Below are 19,037 nucleotides of genomic sequence, written 5' to 3'. Positions count from 1 at the left end.
AAGCCTGCTAGAGGAAAAGAAGAACGGGACACTCCAGACCAGTGAGCAGGAGTTGGAGGAACACATCACAGTCCAGCTCAGTGATAGCCAAAAGGACCTCCCCCTCGAATCACCAGGGCATGTACCTCGCCCACCTGAGCCTTCCTCGCAGTTTGACACCAACCCCCCGAGATGGGCTTAGGTTAAGCAAGTGGTTGAGCGTGCAAGAACTGCTTCAGCACCCGGACCGAACGGGGTACCTTACAAGGTTTTCAAAAACTGTCCTGGACTCCTGAAGCTGTTGTGGAAGCTGATGGGCGTTGCCAGGAAAACCCAGTCCATACCATCATCGTGGAGCAGAGCAATAACAACTTTTATCCCAAAAGAGAGTAACTCCTGTAACATCGACCAGTTCAGAGGCATTGCCCTACTGAATGTGGAAGGGAAGCTTTTCTTCACCGTGGTGGCGAAGCGGATGACCAACTACCTTCTGGCAAACAATTACATCGACACCAGTTGTCAGAAGGCGGGCGTTCCAGGCTTCCCTGGCTGCGTGGAGCACTCGGCCATGATCTGGGAGCAAATCCAGTCAGCCAAGCGCAACAAAGCGGACCTGCATGTGGTTTGGTTGGATCTGGCCAATGCCTATGGATCGGTTCCCCATCAACTCATCAGCTTTGCACTCAACTTCTTCCACATTCCATCATGCATCCAAAGCCTGGTAGTAAACTACTTTAACAACTTCAAAGTCTGCTACACGACTCAGGAGATCTTAACTGGTTGGCACCAGTTAGAGAAGGGAATAGCAATGGGTTGCTCTATCTCTCCAATACTGTTCATAACAGCCTTCGAGATCATCCTTATCGGTGGAAGACAGATGGTCCGAGGAGTGAGATCTGAGTCAGGCCAGCGACTCCCGGCGCTGCGGGGCTACATGGATGATGTTACCACCCTCCTCCAGACGGCTGCATGTACCTCCAGACTCCTGAAAAGACTTGGGGAACTCCTAGCATGGGCACGGATGAAAATAAAACCTGCCAAGTCCCGCAGCCTCTCCATCCGGAAAGGAGCCAGGAATGACAACGTCTCATTCTCAGTGGATGGTGAATTAATCCCACGTGTGGTCGACCAACCTGTGCGGAGCCTCGGAAGGTGTTACACTGCTGACATGTCTGATAAGCACATGGCTGCCTCTGTCACTTCTCAGCTGAAGGATGGCCTGAACAAAATTGACCAAAGCTATCTTCCAGGGAAATTCAAGGTCTGGTGTTACCAGTTCACCTTATACCATCGCCTGATGTGGCCCTTGAAGTTGTGCGACATCACCTCCACAACAGTCCTCAAGATGGACTCAAAAGCCAACAACTACATTCGCAAGTGGCTGGGCCTTCCCAGATGTCTTTCCAACACAGCGCTGTTTGGAAGAACCATTCTGAAGCTGCCACTGAAATCCATCAGCTTGGGCTACAAACAGGAGAAGGTGAGGCTCGTGTTCGATCTCAGAGACTCACCTGATCCGTCTGTCCGTAACACCAAGACCCAAGTCTGTACAGGGCGTAAGTGGAATGCGACGCAGACAGTAGACCAGGCCATCGTCCGACTAAAACACCAGGAGATGGTAGGACAGATACAGTCTGGCAGAGCCGGCTTCGGATGGGGAACAGCATCCAAGATGTGGTCGAAAGCCTCAAGGAAGGAAAGAAAAGATCTGGTGATCTCAGAAGTGATCAAGATGGAAGAGGAGAGCTATATGATCAAGGCTGTGGGCCAACAGCAGCAAGGGAGATGGACCAATTGGGAGGCCGTTGTCAACAGAGTTGTTACGTGGGCAGACATGTGGAAGATGCCCCAGGCGAGGTTAAGTTTCCTCATCAGGGCAACGTACGATACCCTCCCCAGTCCCGGGAACTTGCATGTGTGGTACGGGGCAGAGGTGACCTGCCAGCTCTGTGACTCCCAGAACCCAAGCTTGCATCACATTCTTTCTGGCTGCAAGGTGGCTTTGTCGCAGGGCCGGTATAGATGGCGGCACGACCGCGTCCTGCGGAAGCTAGCTGAAATCCTGGAGGCACGCAGAGTGGAAGCAAATGGGGCCAGTCCGGGAACAGTTCAGCGGTTGATTAAGTTTGTCAAGCAAGGTGGCCAGCCTCAGAGCAGCAGCAAGAGCATCCAGTCCCTCCTATCTGCTGGCGGAGAATGGAACATGAGGGCCGATCTAGATGGTCAGTTGAAGTTCCCTCAAGAGATCACAACAACCTTGTTACGCCCAGACATTGTCCTGTGGTCCACATCTACTAAAACTGTCATCATGGTAGAATTAACGGTACCATGGGAAGAGGGAATGGAGGCTGCCTTTGAAAGAAAGAGGGACAAGTACTCTGAGCTGGCAAGCGAGTGTGCACAAGCAGGATGGAGGCCCTTCACCTATCCAGTAGAAGTTGGCTGTAGAGGCTACACTGGAGCGTCCACCCAGCGGCTCCTAAAGTCCCTCGGGATCAAAGGCTCCAATCTAAAGAAGGCCCTCAAATCCCTGGCAGAGGAGGCAGAACAAGGGAGCTTCTGGTTGTGGCTCAGAAGAAATGACAAGGCGTGGGGAAAGCAAGGCGCGTAGACAGGGGGCAGTAGGGAGGCTTCCCTGCTGCCATGTTATGGTATGCGGTCAGGCTCACGCTTGACTCAGGGAGATGGACGTCCCTGCCATGCATAGTCCTTTGGGACTCATTCCATATACACAACAGCAATAACACCGGGGTTAGAATGTGGGTACAGAATGGATCCTCTAGCTGGCTGCAGGGGGCGGCAGGGAGACGTCCCCGTCGCTGCTCCACCACCCAGAGATGTTCCGGGATTAAAGGAGCGAAACATCCGTGAAGGGTGGCTCCCGGCTGATGACCCTGCAGCCAGCACCACATGGCACTGTCGGAAGTGCGTCAGGCAGTAATGCCCTGCAAGTGATAACTTGTGCTTACATCTATCTTGGTAGTTTACGTTCAATGTGAATACTGTATCTTGGTAGTTTATGTTCAATGTGAATACTGTATCTTGGTAGTTTATGTTCAATGTGAATACTGTATCTTAGTAGTTTGTTCAATGTGAATACTGTTTCTTACTAGTTTATGTTCAATGTGAATACTGTATCTTAGTTTATGTTCAATGCGAATTTTGTATCTTAGTAGTTTATGTTCAATGAGAATACTGTATCTTAGTAGTTTATGTTCAATGTGAATACTGTTTCTTCCTAGTTTATGTTCAATGTGAATACTGTATCTTAGTAGTTTATGTTCAATGTGAATACTGTATCTTAGTAGTTTATGTTCAATGTGAATACTGTATCTTCGTAGTTTATGTACAATGTGAATACTGTATCTTAGTAGTGTGTGTACAATGTGAACACTGTATCTTAATAGGTTTTGTACAATGTGAATACTGTATCTTAGTAGTTTGTGTTCAATGTGAATACTGTATCTTAGTAGTTTATGTTCAATGTGAATACTGTATCTTAGTAGTTATGTTCAATGTGAATACTGTATCTTAGTAGTTTACACAATAATGTTTATATGGGGTATGGCGTTTCTTAACAATGTCGCTTGTTGTCATGTTAGCATTTAAGCTAGCTAGCAATCTAATGCTAGTCTGTACATCAGTGTATTAAAGTGCATTATGTATCACAGTTTTCTGATGACTTTCATTGAATACGCTAACAGTAACAGTGGGGAGTATAGCATGATGGTGTGCATATCGTACACTGCTGAAAAACATGCAAAGACCTGTGACAACACATTAGATGTCCATTATGAACATTACTGACTACATTTGAATGTATCCTCCTAATTGACGTATGAACAGTGGATTTAAAGTTCACTAATAGAGGGGTTCTTAAATCCACTGTACTTGTTAAAGTTCACTAATAGAGGGGTTCTTAAATCCACTGTACTTGTTAAAGTTCACTAATAGAGGGGTTCAAAAATCCAGGTGTTCATAAATCCACTGTACTCATTAAATTTCACTAATAGAGGGGTTCTTAAATCCACTGTACTTGTTAAAGTTCACTAATAGAGGGGTTCATAAATCCACTGTACTTGTTAAAGTTCACTAATAGAGGGGTTCATAAATCCACTGTACTTGTTAAAGTTCACTAATAGAGGGGTTCATAAATCCAGGTGTTCATAAACCCACTGTACTCGTTAAAGTTCACTTATAGAGGGGTTCTTAAATCAACTGTACTTGTTAAAGTTCACTAATAGAGGTGTTCATAAATCCACTGTACTCATTAAAGTTCACTAATAGAGGGGCTCTTAAATTAACTGTACTTGTTAAAGTTCACTAATAGAGGGGTTCATAATTCCAGGTGTTCATAAATCCACTGTACTCATTAAAGTTCACTAATAGAGGGGCTCTTAAATTAACTGTACTTGTTAAAGTTCCCTAATAGAGGTTTATAAATCCACTGGACTCGTTAAAGTTCACTAATAGAGGGGTTCCTAAATCCACTGTACTTGTTAAAGTTCACTAATAGGTGTTCTTAAATCCACTGTACTTGTTAAAGTTCACTAATAGAGGGGTTCATAAATCCAATATACTTGTAGGGAGGCGTTCGGGTGGCATTCTGAACAGATGCCCGAACCACCTCATCTGGCTCCTCTCGATGTGGAGGAGCAGCGGCTTTACTCTGAGCTCCTCCCCAATGACAGAGCTTCTCACCCTATCTCTAAGGGAGAGACCCGCCACCCAGCGGAGGAAACTCATTTCGGCCGCTTGTACCCGTGATCTTGTCCTTTCGGTCATAACCCAAGGCTCATGACCATAGGTGAGGATGGGAACGTAGATCGACCGGTAAATTGAGATCTTTGCCTTCCGGCTCAGCTCCTTCTTCACCACAACGGATCGATACAGCGTCCGCATTACTGAAGACGCCGCACCGATCCGCCTGTCGATCTCACGATCCACTCTTCCCCCACTCGTGAGCAAGACTCCTAGGTACTTGAACTCCTCCACTTGGGGAAAGATCTCCTCCCCAACCTGGAGATGGCACTCCACCCTTTCCCGGGCGAGAACCATGGACTCGGACATGTAGGTGCTGATTCTCATCCCAGTCGCTTCACACTCAGCTGCAAACCGATCCAGTGAGAGCTGAAGATCCTGGCCAGTGGAAGTCAACAGGACCACATCATCTGCAAAAAGCAGAGACCTAATCCTGCAGCCACCAAACTGGATTCCCTCGACGCCCTGACTGCGCCTAGAAATTCTGTCCATAAACGTTATGAACAGAATCTGTGACAAAGGGCAGCCTTGGCAGAGTCCAACCCTCACTGGAAACGGGTCCGACTTACTGCCGGCAATGCGGACCAAGCTCTGACACTGATTATGCAGGGAGCGGACCGCCACAAACAGACAGTCTGATACCCCATACTCTCTGAGCACTCCCCACAGGACTTCTCGGGGGACACGGTCGATTGCCTTCTCCAAGTCCACAAAGCACATGTAGACTGGTTGGGCAAACTCCCATGCACCCTCAAGGACCCTGCTGAGAGTATAGAGCTGGTCTACCGTTCCACGACCAGGACGAAAACCACACTGTTCCTCCTGGATCCGAGGTTCGACTATCCGGCGTAGCCTCCTCTCCAGTACACATGAATAGACCTTACCGGGAAGGCTGAGGACTGTGCTCCCACGATAGTTGGAACACACCCTCCGGTTCCCCTTCTTAAAGAAAGGAACCACCACCCCGGTCTGCCAATCCAGAGGTACCGCCCCCGATGTCCACGCGCTGTTGCAGAGTCTTGTCAACCAAGACAGCCCCACAGCATCCAGAGCTTTAAGGAACTCCGGGCGGATCTCACCCACCCCCGGGGCCTTGCCACCGAGGAGCTTTTTAACTACCTCGGCAACCTCAGCCCCAGAAATAGGAGAGCCCACCACATATTCCACAGGCACTGCGTCCTCATAGTAAGATGTGTTGGTGGGATTGAGGAGGTCTTCAAAGTATTCCCTCCACCGATCCACAACAGCTGTAATAGAGGTCAGCAGCACACCATCCTTACCATACACGGTGTTGACAGTGCACTGCTTCCCCCCTGAGGCGGCGGATGGCGGACCAGAATTGCTTCGAAGTCGTTTTCCATGGCTTCCCCAAACTCCTACCATGTCCGAGTTTTTGCCTCAGCGACCGCTGAAGCCGCACTTTGCTTGGCCTGTCGGTACCTGTCCGCTGCCTCTGGAGTCCCATGAGCCAAAAAGACCCGATAGGACTCCTTCTTCAGCTTGACGGCATCCCTCACTGCCGGTGTCCACCAACGGGTTCTAGGATTAGCGCCACGACAGGCACCAACTACCTTGCGGCCACATCCGCCTCGACAATAGAGGTGCGGAACATGGTCCACTCAGACTCGATGTCCAGCACCTCTCTCGTGACATGTTCAAAGTTCTTCCGGAGGTGGGGATTGAAACTCTCTCTGACAGGAGACTCTGCTAGACGTTCCCAGGAGACCCTCACAATGCGTTTGGGCCTGCCAGGTCTGTCCGGCATCCTCCCCCACCATCGGAGCCAGCTCACCACCAGGTGGTGATCGGTAGAAAGCTCTTCCCCTCTCTTCACCCAAGTGTCCAAAACATGAGGCCGAAAATCCGATGACACAACTACAAAGTCAATCATGGAACTGCGGCCGAGGGTGTCCTGGTGCCCAGTGCACATATGGACACCCTTATGTTTGAACATTGTGTTTGTTATGGACAATCCGTGACGACCACAAAAGTCCAATAACACAGCACCACTTGGGTTCAGATCCGGGCGGCCATTCTTCCCAATCACGCCTCTCCAGGTTTCACTGTCGTTGCAAACATGAGCGTTGAAGTCACCCAGCAGAACAAGGGAATTACCCTAAGGAGCACTCTAATGTACTCCCTCAAGGGAATCCAAAAAGAGTGGGTACTCTGAACTGCTGTTTGGTGCGTAAGCACAAACAACAGTCAGGACCCGTCCCCCCACCCGAAGGCGGAGGGAAGCTACCCTCTTGTCTACTGGGTTAAAGTCCAACGTGCAGGCTTTGAGCCGGGGGGCAACAAGAATTGCCACTCCAGCCCGTCGCCTCTCATTGCTTGCAACACCAGAGTGGAAAATAGTCCAGCCCCTCTCAAGAGAACTGGTTCCAGAGCCCTTGCTGTGTGTCGAAGTGAGTCCGACTATATCTAGCCGGAACTTCTCCACCTCGTGCACCAGCTCAGGCTCCTTCCCTCCCAGCGAGGTGACATTCACGTCCCAAGAGCTAGCTTATGTAGCAGAGAATCGGACCGCCAAGTGCCCTGCCTTCGGCTTCTGCCCAGCTCACACTGCACCTGACCTCTATGACCCCTCCCATGAGTGGTGAGCCCTTTGGAGGGGGGACCCACGTTGCCTCTACGGGCTGAGCCCGGCCGGGCCCCATGGGGACAGGCCCGGCCACCAGGCGCTCGCCATTGGGCCTGGCACCAGAGGGGAGCCCCGGTGACCCGCGTCCGGGCGAGGGAAATCTAGGTCCTTGAGTTGTACTTCTGATAAATGTTTTTGGTGGCGAGGTGGAGTCCCCTGCTAATCAATATGGATGTTGAGGGTGGCGAGGTGGAGTCTGCTAATCAATAAGGATGTTGAGAGTAGCGAGGTGGAGTCCTCTGCTAATCAATATGGATGTTGAGTGGCGAGGGAAGGTCTTCTGCTAATCAATATGGATGTTGAGAGTGGCGAGGTGGAGTCCTCTGCTAATCAATATGGATGTTAAGAGTGGCGAGGTGGAGTCCTCTGCTAATCATTATGGATGTTGAGAGTGGCGAGGTGGAGTCTGCTAATCAATATGGATGTTGAGAGTGGCGAGGTGGAGTCCTCTGCTAATCAATATGGATGTTGAGAGTGGCGAGGTGGAGTCCTCTGCTAATCAATATGGATGTTGAGAGTGGCGAGGTGGAGTCCTCTGCTAATCATTATGGATGTTGAGAGTGGCGAGGTGGATTCTGCTAATCAATATGGATGTTGAGAGTGGCGAGGTGGAGTCCTCTGCTAATCAATATGGATGTTGAGAGTGGTGAGGTGGAGTCCTCTGCTAATCAATATGGATGTTGAGAGTGGCGAGGTGAAGTCCTCTGCTAATCAATATGGATGTTGAGAGTGGCGAAGTGGAGTCCTCTGCTAATCAAAATTGATGTTGAGAGTGGCGAGGTGGAGTCCTCTGCTAATCAATATGGATGTTGAGAGTGGTGAGGTGGAGTCCTCTGCTAATCAATATGGATGTTGAGAGTGGCGAGGTGGAGTCCTCCTCTGACAATCAATATGAATGTTGAGAGTGGTGAGGTGAAGTCCTCTGCTAATCAATATGGATGTTGAGAGTGGCGAGGTGGAGTCCTCTGCTAATCAAAATTGATGTTGAGAGTGGCGAGGTGGAGTCCTCTGCTAATCAAAATTGATGTTGAGAGTGGCGAGGTGGAGTCCTCTGTTAATCAATATGGATGTTCAGAGTGGCGAGGTGGAGTCCTCCTCTGCCAATCAATATGGATGATGAGAGTGGCGAGGTGGATTCTGCTAATCAATATGGATGTTGAGAGTGGCGAGGTGAAGTCCTCTGCTAATCAATATGGATGTTGAGAGTGGCGAGGTGGAGTCCTCCTCTGCCAATCAATATGGATGTTGAGAGTGGCGAGGTGGAGTCCTCTGCTAATCAATATGGATGTTGAGAGTGGCGAGGTGGAGTCCTCCTCTGCCAATCAATATGGATGTTGAGAGTGGCGAGGTGGAGTCCTCTGCTAATCAATATGGATGTTGAGCGTGGCAAGGCGGAGTCCTCTGCTAATCAATATGGATGTTGAGAGTGGCGAGGTGGAGTCCTCCTCTGGCAATCAATATGGATGTTGAGAGTGGCGAGGTGGATTCTGCTAATCAATATGGATGTTGAGAGTGGCGAGGTGGAGTCCTCTGCTTATTAACATGGATGTTGAGAGTGGCGAGGTGGAGTCCTCTGCTAATTAATATGGATGTTGAGAGTGGCGAGGTGGAGTCCTCTGCTAATTAATATGGATGTTGAGAGAGGCGAGGTGGAGTCCTCTGCTAATCAATATGGATGTTGAGAGTGGCGAGGTGGAGTCTGCTAATCAATATGGATGTTGAGAGTGGCGAGGTGGAGTCCTCTGCTAATCAATATGGATGTTGAGAGTGGCGAGGTGGAGTCCTCTGCTAATCAATATGGATGTTGAGAGTGGCGAGGTGGAGTCCTCTGCTAATCAATATGGATGTTGAGAGTGGCGAGGTGGAGTCTGCTAATCAATAAGGATGTTGAGGGTGGCAAGGTGGAGTCCTCTGCTAATCGATATGGATGTTGAGAGTGGCGAGGTGGAGTCTGCTAATCAATATGGATGTTGACGGTGGCGAGGTGGAGTCCTCTGCTAATCAATATGGATGTTGAGAGTGGCGAGGTGGAGTCCTCTGCTAATCATTATAGATGTTGAGAGTGGCGAGGTGGAGTCCTCCTCTGCCAATCAATATGGATGATGAGAGTGGCGAGGTGGAGTCCTCTGCTAATCAAAATGGATGTTGAGAGTGGTGAGGTGGAGTCTGCTAATCAATATGGATGTTGAGGGTGGCGAGGTGGAGTCCTCTGCTAATCAATATGGATGTTGAGCGTGGCGAGGTGGAGTCCTCTGCTAATCATTATAGATGTTGAGAGTGGCGAGGTGGAGTCCTCCTCTGCCAATCAATATGGATGATGAGAGTGGCGAGGTGGAGTCTGCTAATCAATATGGATGTTGAGGGTGGCGAGGTGGAGTCCTCTGCTAATCAATATGGATGTTGAGAGTGGCGAGGTGGAGTCCGCTAATCAATATGGATGTTGAGCGTGGCGAGGTGGAGTCCTCTGCTAATCATTATAGATGTTGAGAGTGGCGAGGTGGAGTCCTCCTCTGCCAATCAATATGGATGATGAGAGTGGCGAGGTGGAGTCCTCCTCTGGCAATCAATATGGATGTTGAGAGTGGCGAGGTGGAGTCCTCCTCTGCCAATCAATATGGATGTTGAGCGTGGCGAGGTGGAGTCCTCTGCTTATTAACATGGATGTTGAGAGTGGCGAGGTGGAGTCCTCTGCTAATCAATATGGATGTTGAGAGTGGCGAGGTGGAGTCCTCTGCTAATCAATATGAATGTTGAGAGTGGCGAGGTGCAGTCTGCTAATCAATATGAATGTTGAGAGTGGCGAGGTGGAGTCTGCTAATCAATATGGATGTTGAGAGGGGATCGGCCGCCGATATTTGCCAAAAAATGCGTATCGGCAAGGCATGGGAAAATGCCGATCCAGATTCAGTTTTAAAAAAACTCCGGTCCGTGTTTTCCAACGCACCGATTTAAATAATACATTCCACTTTTCTGCTGCTCCCAATTCCGTTCCGCATTTTCCAGCACACCTTCAACACATCCAGTCTGTGTCCTAACCGTTAAGACGGCCATGTGAATTAAAAGTTACCGGTAAAAATGTCAGCTGTCTCTGTGCGACATAGAAAATGACTATATGGTGATATTGGAGTATACGTTCTCACGCGGTTGCCTTTAGCTGCTGGCATTACACGACAGGCTCTTCTCACTCTTTCCTGTGTCTCCTTACAGACAGCAAGCGCACTTTCTTACACACGTCACATACTGTCACGTCATACGTCACATACGTATACGCCCTCTCCCAGCAGAGAGGTAGCAGCATGGCTAACGTTAGCTGTGATGCTAGCGCAGCTGTGCGAGTGGTAATACGAATGAAGGAAGAATTCATTAATTCCCCCAAAAAACAGCAGGGGGTCCATCGTCTGGCGGTGGTTTGGCTTCAAGGGGGAATATGTTGAACAGACAACAGTAATTTGTCAAGTGTGGGGCAAAAGCGTTGCTATAAAAAGTAGCATTACTGCTAATATGTAGTATCATTTGAAAAGTCCCCTGCTAGAGAATGAAGAGTGTTTGAAACTCCGCACGTCAACATCTCCATAAGGTGCCACACGCCCACACCATCAAAATGCCGAGGCAAACATTTCCAGATCAACACCGTATGAAAAAAATAGTGATTTTTTTAGTTGTGATTTCCTTCTCTGCATGAAAGTTTAAAAGTAGCATATATTAATGCAGTAAGAAGAATAATGTTTTAATGTAGACACATAGAATCATCATACTGCTGTGATTATCTGCATCAAGTGTTCATTCAAGGCTATGGCAAAATATCAAGATATATATCGTGTATCGCGATATGGCCTTAAAATATTGCGATATTAAAAAAAGGCCATATCGCCCAGCTCTAGTTCAATGATGCCATTTCTGTTTGTCATGTATAATTTTGTCTATTTTGTGTTTATCCTTGAATAAACAGGTCAGTTTCTTGTTACCAACCATTGTGTATTATTCAAACTCACCTAATTCAGCTGGCTAGTTGTTATCAAGAGTATTAAAACCCTTTTCAACATGAATCTGACAACTAAGTAGGCTAAATAACTTTAAACTTCAATACATGCTCGGATAGGCCAGTATCGGTATCGAATCGGAAGTGCAAAAACAACATCGGTATCGGATCGGAAGTGCAAAAGCCTGGATCGGGACATCCCTAGTTGAGAGTGGCGAGGTGGAGTCTGCTAATCAATATGGATGTTTAGAGTGGCGAGGTGGAGTCCTCTGCTTCACGGCACCAACCATGTTCAAGAAGACACTCAGCTGGAGGTTCCTAGAATTGTTCCTCACCATGTTGAGTTTGTCCGTCTTCTTGGCTTCTGGCTCCTTCATGGTGGAGGCCAGGAGCTGGTCCCCCTTGTAGTCCTTGTAGAGCTCTGCTAAGGTCTCTCTGGTCTCCAGGTTGGTGGTCTTAAGGTGGTAGGAAGGGTCCTGCTTGGCCTTCTCCTCGCCTGGATCAGCAAACACACCTTTGTTATTGTAGACCAGAAGGCAGGTCAACCATCTCACCTGGATCCACAACTTTCAGATCGTTCTTCACGTGGAAGAAGTTGGACACGTTGAACTTGTCCAGGTTGGTGGGATCCTTGAGGAACAAACACTGAAACATGAGGGAGCTCCAAGGAGAACCTCCAGCCAACAAGTACCTGAAGTGTGATCAGGTCTTTTCTGGTGAAAGGTTCATCTGTCAGCAGGTCTTTGAAGCTTTTGGTCTTGATGTTGAGTTGCTCTACAGCCTGAGGAACAACACACACCTGCTCAGACAACACATCTTCATCTCCTGTCATCGTCTCTGATAGTAATGTCTGCTTATAAAGGGGTGTTTGTGTGTGTGCGCGCGCGCGTGCGTGTGTGTGTCTGTGCAAGTGTGTGCGCGCGTGCGTGTGTGTCTGTGCATGCGTGTGTGTGTGTGTACCAACCTCATTACAGAAGACGTTGCCAGTGACCTTGTTGGCGATGATGTGAGAATTGTTGGTGAAAACAGAGTACAAAACGGGACAGTGATATTTTCCTGGGGACAAAGTAAATGTAAACAACAACAACAACTATCAGTGTGGTGTCTCAGCACAGTAGTACCTTCATGTTTTACAGTAAACAACAACTATCAGTGTGGTGTCTTAGCACAGTAGTACCTTCATGTTTTACAGTAAACAGCTATCAGTGTGGTGTCTTAGCACAGTAGTACCTTCATGTTTTACAGTAAACAACAACTATCAGTGTGGTGTCTTAGCACAGTAGTACCTTCATGTTTTACAGTAAACAACAACAACAACAACTATCAGTGTGGTGTCTCAGCACAGTAGTACCTTCATGCTTTACAGTAAACAACAACAACAACTATCAGTGTGGTGTCTCAGCACAGTAGTACCTCCGTGTTTTACAGTAAACAACAACAACTATCAGTGTGATGTCTCAGCACAGTAATACCTCCATGTTTTACAGTAAACAACAACAACTATCAGTGTGGTGTCTCAGCACAGTAGTACCTTCATGTTTTACAGTAAACAACAACTATCAGTGTGGTGTCTTAGCACAGTAGTACCTTCATGTTTTACAGTAAATAACTATCAGTGTGGTGTCTTAGCACAGTAGTGCCTTCATGTTTTACAGTAAACAACAACAACAACTATCAGTGTGGTGTCTCAGCACAGTAGTACCTTCATGTTTTACAGTAAACAACTATCAATGTGGTGTCTCAGCACAGTAGTACCTCCATGTTTTACAGTAAACAACAACAACTATCAGTGTGGTGTCTCAGCACAGTAGTACCTTCATGTTTTACAGTAAACAACAACTATCAGTGTGGTGTCTTAGCACAGTAGTACCTTCATGTTTTACAGTAAATAACTATCAGTGTGGTGTCTTAGCACAGTAGTGCCTTCATGTTTTACAGTAAACAACAACAGCAACTATCAGTGTGGTGTCTTAGCACAGTAGTACCTTCATGTTTTACAATAAACAACAACAACTATCAGTGTGGTGTCTCAGCACAGTAGTACATCCATGTTTTACAGTAAACAACAGCAACTATCAGTGTGGTGTCTCAGCACAGTAGTACCTTCATGTTTTACAGTAAACAACAACAACAACTATCAGTGTGGTGTCTCAGCACAGTAGTACCTTCATGTTTTACAGTAAACAACCACAACTGTCAGTTGCCACACACACACTAAGTGGGTGTGTCCAAACAGCCAGGTACGACTGTAGTCATCACACTAAAGAGGGTGTGTCCAAACAGCCAGGTACGACTGTACTGTACTCAGGTGTTCCAGACTTTAGGGACACACAAAAGTGAAACATTCATGTTACCTTCGTTGTTCTTGGCAAAGTTGAGCTTGATGAGCGACTTGGCCTCCAGTTTCTGTGTGGGAGAAAATAAAAGTCAAGAGGTGCAGATCATCAGCTAGAAAAGAGAACAAGCTTTTTACCTCTCCAGATATGGGATTAGTGCCGTACTTCTTGATCCATGGAACAATGCTCCTGAGAGAGATAGGAATATTAGGGCTGGGCAATACGGCTGAAGACTGGATCACGATATCAGTGTTTGATATCGATAACTATGCTAACTACTAATAAATACAAAAGTATGGGAACTAACATGATTGTAATCCTACAAATATGATTAATAACAACGTTGTGGCTCTGAGAAAGAAAGCAGGCGCTAACAAGTAAGCTAGCTAGACGGTTAGCTAACTACTAATAAATACAAAAGTTTGGGAACTAACATGAATGTTAATGAAATAGTTCATTTTATTTGCAGTAATATCTTAGTGAGATGTGCATGAAAACATTGGTAGAGTGTTGACCTTTGACATGTACTCACAGCAGGTCAAAGACCACACCTTCACAGGTGCAGACAGGATACAGGAAGGGCTGCAGTGACAAGCTGAACAGGTGTGGAGACAACAGTTAAGTCCTCACATCATATATTGTCTGTATATTGTATTATATTAACTGTATATATTGTCTGTATATTGTATTATATTGACTGTGTATGCCTGTATATTGTATTATATTGACTGTGTATATCAATCAATCAACCAATCAATGTTTATTTATATAGCCCTAAATCACAAGTGTCTCAAAGGGCTGTACAAGCCACAACGACATCCTCGGTACAGAGCCCACATACGGGCAAGGAAAACTCACCCCAGTGGGACGTCAATGTGAATGACTATGAGAAACCTTGGAGAGGACCGCATATGTGGGTAACCCCCCCCCCCTCTAGGGGAGACCGAAAGCAATGGATGTCGAGTGGGTCTGACATAATAATATAATGCCTGTATATTATACATACAATTATTGACAGTATATAATTATTGTATATTGTACATACAATTATTGACAGTATATAATTACTAGGGCTGTGAATCTTTGGGTGTCCCACGATTCGATATCGATTCTTGGGGTCACGATTCGATTTTTTTTTTCAATTCAACACGATTCTCGATTCAAAAACGATTTTTTTCCCGATTCAAAACGATTCTCTATTCATTCAATACATAGGATTTCAGCAGGATCTACCCCAGTCTGCTGACATGCAAGCAGAGTAGTAGATTTTTGTAAAAAGCTTTTATAATTGTAAAGGACAATGTTTTATCAACTGATTACAATAATGTAAATTTGTTTTAACTATTAAATGAACCAAAACTATGACTTATTTTATCTTTGTGAAAATATTGGACACAGTGTGTTTGTCAAGCTTATGAGAAGCGATGCAAGTGTAAGCCACTGTGACACTATTGTTCATTTATTTTTATTTTTATCAATGTCTAATGCAGTGGTTCTTAACCTGGGTTCGATCGAACCCTAGGGGTTCGGTGAGTCGGCCTCAGGGGTTCGGCGGAGCCTCCGCCACGGAGGTAAAGAGACATCCGACTTATCGTGTAAATAAAAACTTCTCCGTATCAGCGTATTATGGATACCCCCAAACAATGTTCCCTCTAATTTTCCATCTGATTTGCAGGTTTTTTCATTGATTGATTGAAACTTTTACTAGCAGATTGCAAAGGAAGAGAAAACTCTGTACAGTTTACACAGTACAGAACATATTCCGTACAATGGACCACTAAATGGTAACACCCGAATAAGTTTTTCAACTTGTTTAAGTCGGGGTCCACGTTAATCAATTCATGATAATGTGTGTAAGGTGTGTAATTTGTTGTGACTTCATGCACTGTGTTGGTTTTGTTCTTTGAACAAGGTGATGTCCATGCACGGTTCATTTTGTGCACCAGTAAAAAAACATATGACTTTTTCTTGAATTTGAAAATATATATATATATATATTTCTCACTAAAGAAGGGTTCGGTGAATGCGCATATGAAACTTGTGGGGTTCGGTACCTCCAACAAGGTTAAGAACCACTGGTCTAATGATAATGTCAATGAGGGATTTTAATCACTGCTATTAGACTTAAACTTCCTTTTTATTGTCATTCAAATTTGAACTTTACAGCACAGATAAGAACGAAATTTTGTTACATAAACTCATGGTAGTGCAGGATAAAAAAGCAATAAGGTGCATATATAGATAAATAAATATATATAAATAATATATAAATATATATATATATATAAACTAAATAAAAATATATAAATAGATTACTGTACAGATAAATATATTGCACTTTTCCACATGAGTCCACGTTTATGGATGTATGTTATATTGTCTTTTTTATTCCAGCGAGTTAATCCATTTTGGGGGGAGTTGAGGGGATGATTTAATTATGATGCGTTCAAGAGTCTTACGGCTTGAGGGAAGAAGCTGTTACAGAACCTGGAGGTTCTACTTCGGAGGCTGCGGAACCTCTTTCTAGAGTCCAGCAGTGAAAACAGTCCTTGGTGGGGGTGGGAGGAGTCTTTGCAGATTTTCTGAGCCCTGGTCAGGAAGCGGCTTTTTGCGATCTCCTGGATAGGAGGAAGAGGAGTCCTGATGATCTTTTCCGCCGTCCTCCCCACTCTCTGGAGAGACTTCCAGTCTGAGGCAATACAGGCTCCAGTCCAGACAGAGATGCTGTTGGTCAGCAGGCTCTCTATAGTGCCTCTGTAGAATGTGGTGAGAATGGGGGAGGGAGCTGTGCTCTTTTCATCCGACGCAAAAAGTGCATGCGCTGCTGAGCTCTTTTTACAAGAGCTCCGGTGTGTAGGGACCAGGTTATATTGTCAGTTATCTGCACCCCCAGGAACTTGGTGCTGCTTACTATCTCCACCGCTGTGCCGTTGATGTAGAGTGGAGCGTGGCTGGACTGGTGCTTCCTGAAGTCAACAATGATCTCCTTGGTCTTGTTGACATTCAGGACCAGGTTGTTGGTTCTGCACCAGTCAACCAGATGTTTCACCTCCTCCCTGTAGTCCATGTCGTTGTTGTCACGGATGAGGCCCACTACTGTCGTGTCGTTTGCATACTTCACAATGTGGTTAGTAGTGGACCTGGCGCAGCAGTCATGGGTCATCAACGTGAACAGCAGCGGACTCAGGACGCAGCCCTGGGGGGAGCCGGTGCTCAGGGAGATGGCACTGGAGGTGTTGTTGCCCACTCTCACAGATTGGGGTCTGTCTGTGAGGAAGTCAAGCAGCCAGTTGCAAAGGGGGGTACTGTTTGTACTGCTATGTTGAAATTGTAACTAATATTGATACTGTTGTTGATAATATTCATTTTTGTTTCACTACTTTTGGATTGTTCTGTGTCGTGTTTGTGTCTCCTCTCAATTGCTCGGTTTATTGCAGTTTTGAGTGTTGCTGGGTCGGGTTCGGTTTTGGAATTGGATTGCATTGTTATGCTATTGCTGTGTCTTGTTTTGTTGGATTGATTAATTAAAAAAATAAATAAATTAAAAATAACCGATTTTTAAAAAATGAGAATCGCGATTCAAATTCGAATCGATTTTTTCCCACACCCCTAATAATTACTGTATATCATACATACAATTATTGACTGTATATACTGTCTATATATTGTATTATATTGACTGTATAAACTGTCTGTATATTGTATTATATTGACTGTATATACTGCATGTATATTGTATTATATTGACTGTATATACTGTCTATATATTGACTGTATATACTGTCTATATATTGTTTTATATTGACTGTATATTGTATTATATTGACTGTATATAATTACTGTATATTGTATTATATTAACTGTATATACTGTATTATATTGACTGTATATTGTGTTATATTGACTGTATATTATACATACAATTATTGACAGTATATAATTACTGTATATTATACATATTGACAGTATATATATTCTTACCTGCAGTGATCAAACGGAAGTCGTCTAAAGTTAGATCGTGGAATTTCTGACAAGCAAAACAAAGCAAAGATTTAACAACACGTGTGTATGTAGTAGTAGATGTATTTAGTTGTGTACGTGTATGTACTTGTGTACGTGTATGTAGTTGTGTACACGTATGTGGTTGTGTACACGTATGTGGTTGTGTACACGTATGCGGTTGTGTACGTTTATTTAGTTGTGTACGTGTATTTAGTTGTGTACAAGTATTCAGCTGTGTACGAGTATTCAGCTGTGTACGAGTATTCAGTTGTGTTCGTGTATGTACAAACCCTGTTTCCATATGAGTTGGGAAATTGTGTTAAATGTAAATATGAACGGAATACAATGATTTGCAAATCCTTTTCAACCCATATTCAATTGAATGCACTACAAAGACAACATATTTGATGTTCAAACTCAAACTTTTTTTTTTTTTGCAAATAATAATTAACTTAGAATTTCATGGCTGCAACACGTGCCAAAGTAGTTGGGAAAGGGCATGTTCACCACTGTGTTACATGGCCTTTCCTTTTAACAACACTCAGTAAACGTTTGGGAACTGAGGAGACACATTTTTTAAGCTTCTCAGGTGGAATTCTTTCCCATTCTTGCTTGATGTACAGCTTAAAGGCCTACTGAAATGAATTTTTTTTATTTAAACGGGGATAGCAGATCCATTCTATGTGTCATACTTGATCATTTTGCGATATTGCCATATTTTTGCTGAAAGGATTTAGTATAGAACAACGACGATAAAGTTCACAACTTTTGGTCGCTGATAAAAAAAAAGCCTTGCCTATACCGGAAGTAGCGTGACGTCACAGGAGGTAAGATTCCTCACAATTCCCCGTTGTTTACAATTGAGCGAGAGAGATTCGGACCGAGAAAGCGACGATTACCCCATTAATTTGAGCGAGGATGAAAGATTCGTGGATGAGGAACGAGAGGCAGTGCAGGGTGTATCTTTTTTCGCTCTGACCGTAACTTAGGTACAAGGTCTCATTGGATTCCACACACTCTCCTTTTTCTATTGTGGATTACGGATTTGTATTTTAAACCACCTCTGTGACTTATCTCCACGACAATACATCAGCGAAGCTCTTTAGCTACTGAGCTAACGTGATAGCATCTGGCTCCAATGCAGATGGAAACAAAATAAATAAATCCCTGACTGGAAGGATAGACAGAAGATCAACAATACTATTAAACCATGGACATGTAACTACACGGTTAATAATTCTCAGCCTGGCAAAGCTTAACAATGCTGTTGCTAACGACGCTGAAGCTAACTTAGCAACTTAGCAACCGGACCTCACAGAGCTATGATAAAACATTA

At 45.2% G+C, this 19,037-nt stretch overlaps 1 protein-coding gene across 1 annotated transcript in view; it reads right to left on the bottom strand.

Moving 5' to 3' along the window:
* ppil2 (peptidylprolyl isomerase (cyclophilin)-like 2) overlaps positions 1-19,037 on the bottom strand; it is a 52,705-nt gene that overhangs the window by 31,131 nt on the left and 2,537 nt on the right. The window contains exons 3-10 of the mRNA XM_062050616.1: positions 17,681-17,726; positions 14,232-14,294; positions 13,837-13,888; positions 13,718-13,769; positions 12,328-12,419; positions 12,055-12,144; positions 11,918-11,993; positions 11,699-11,859 (exon numbers count right to left, since the gene is read on the bottom strand). Of these exons, the coding sequence (XP_061906600.1) occupies positions 11,699-11,859; positions 11,918-11,993; positions 12,055-12,144; positions 12,328-12,419; positions 13,718-13,769; positions 13,837-13,888; positions 14,232-14,294; positions 17,681-17,726 (632 nt within the window). The remainder of the gene's footprint in view (positions 1-11,698; positions 11,860-11,917; positions 11,994-12,054; positions 12,145-12,327; positions 12,420-13,717; positions 13,770-13,836; positions 13,889-14,231; positions 14,295-17,680; positions 17,727-19,037) is intronic.

The sequence above is a fragment of the Entelurus aequoreus genome, linkage group LG06, assembly GCF_033978785.1.
Source record: "Entelurus aequoreus isolate RoL-2023_Sb linkage group LG06, RoL_Eaeq_v1.1, whole genome shotgun sequence".
In the NCBI taxonomy this organism is placed as follows: domain Eukaryota; kingdom Metazoa; phylum Chordata; class Actinopteri; order Syngnathiformes; family Syngnathidae; genus Entelurus; species Entelurus aequoreus.
Note: the sequence above shows the minus strand (reverse complement) of the source record. Positions and strands in the feature narration are given on the sequence as shown.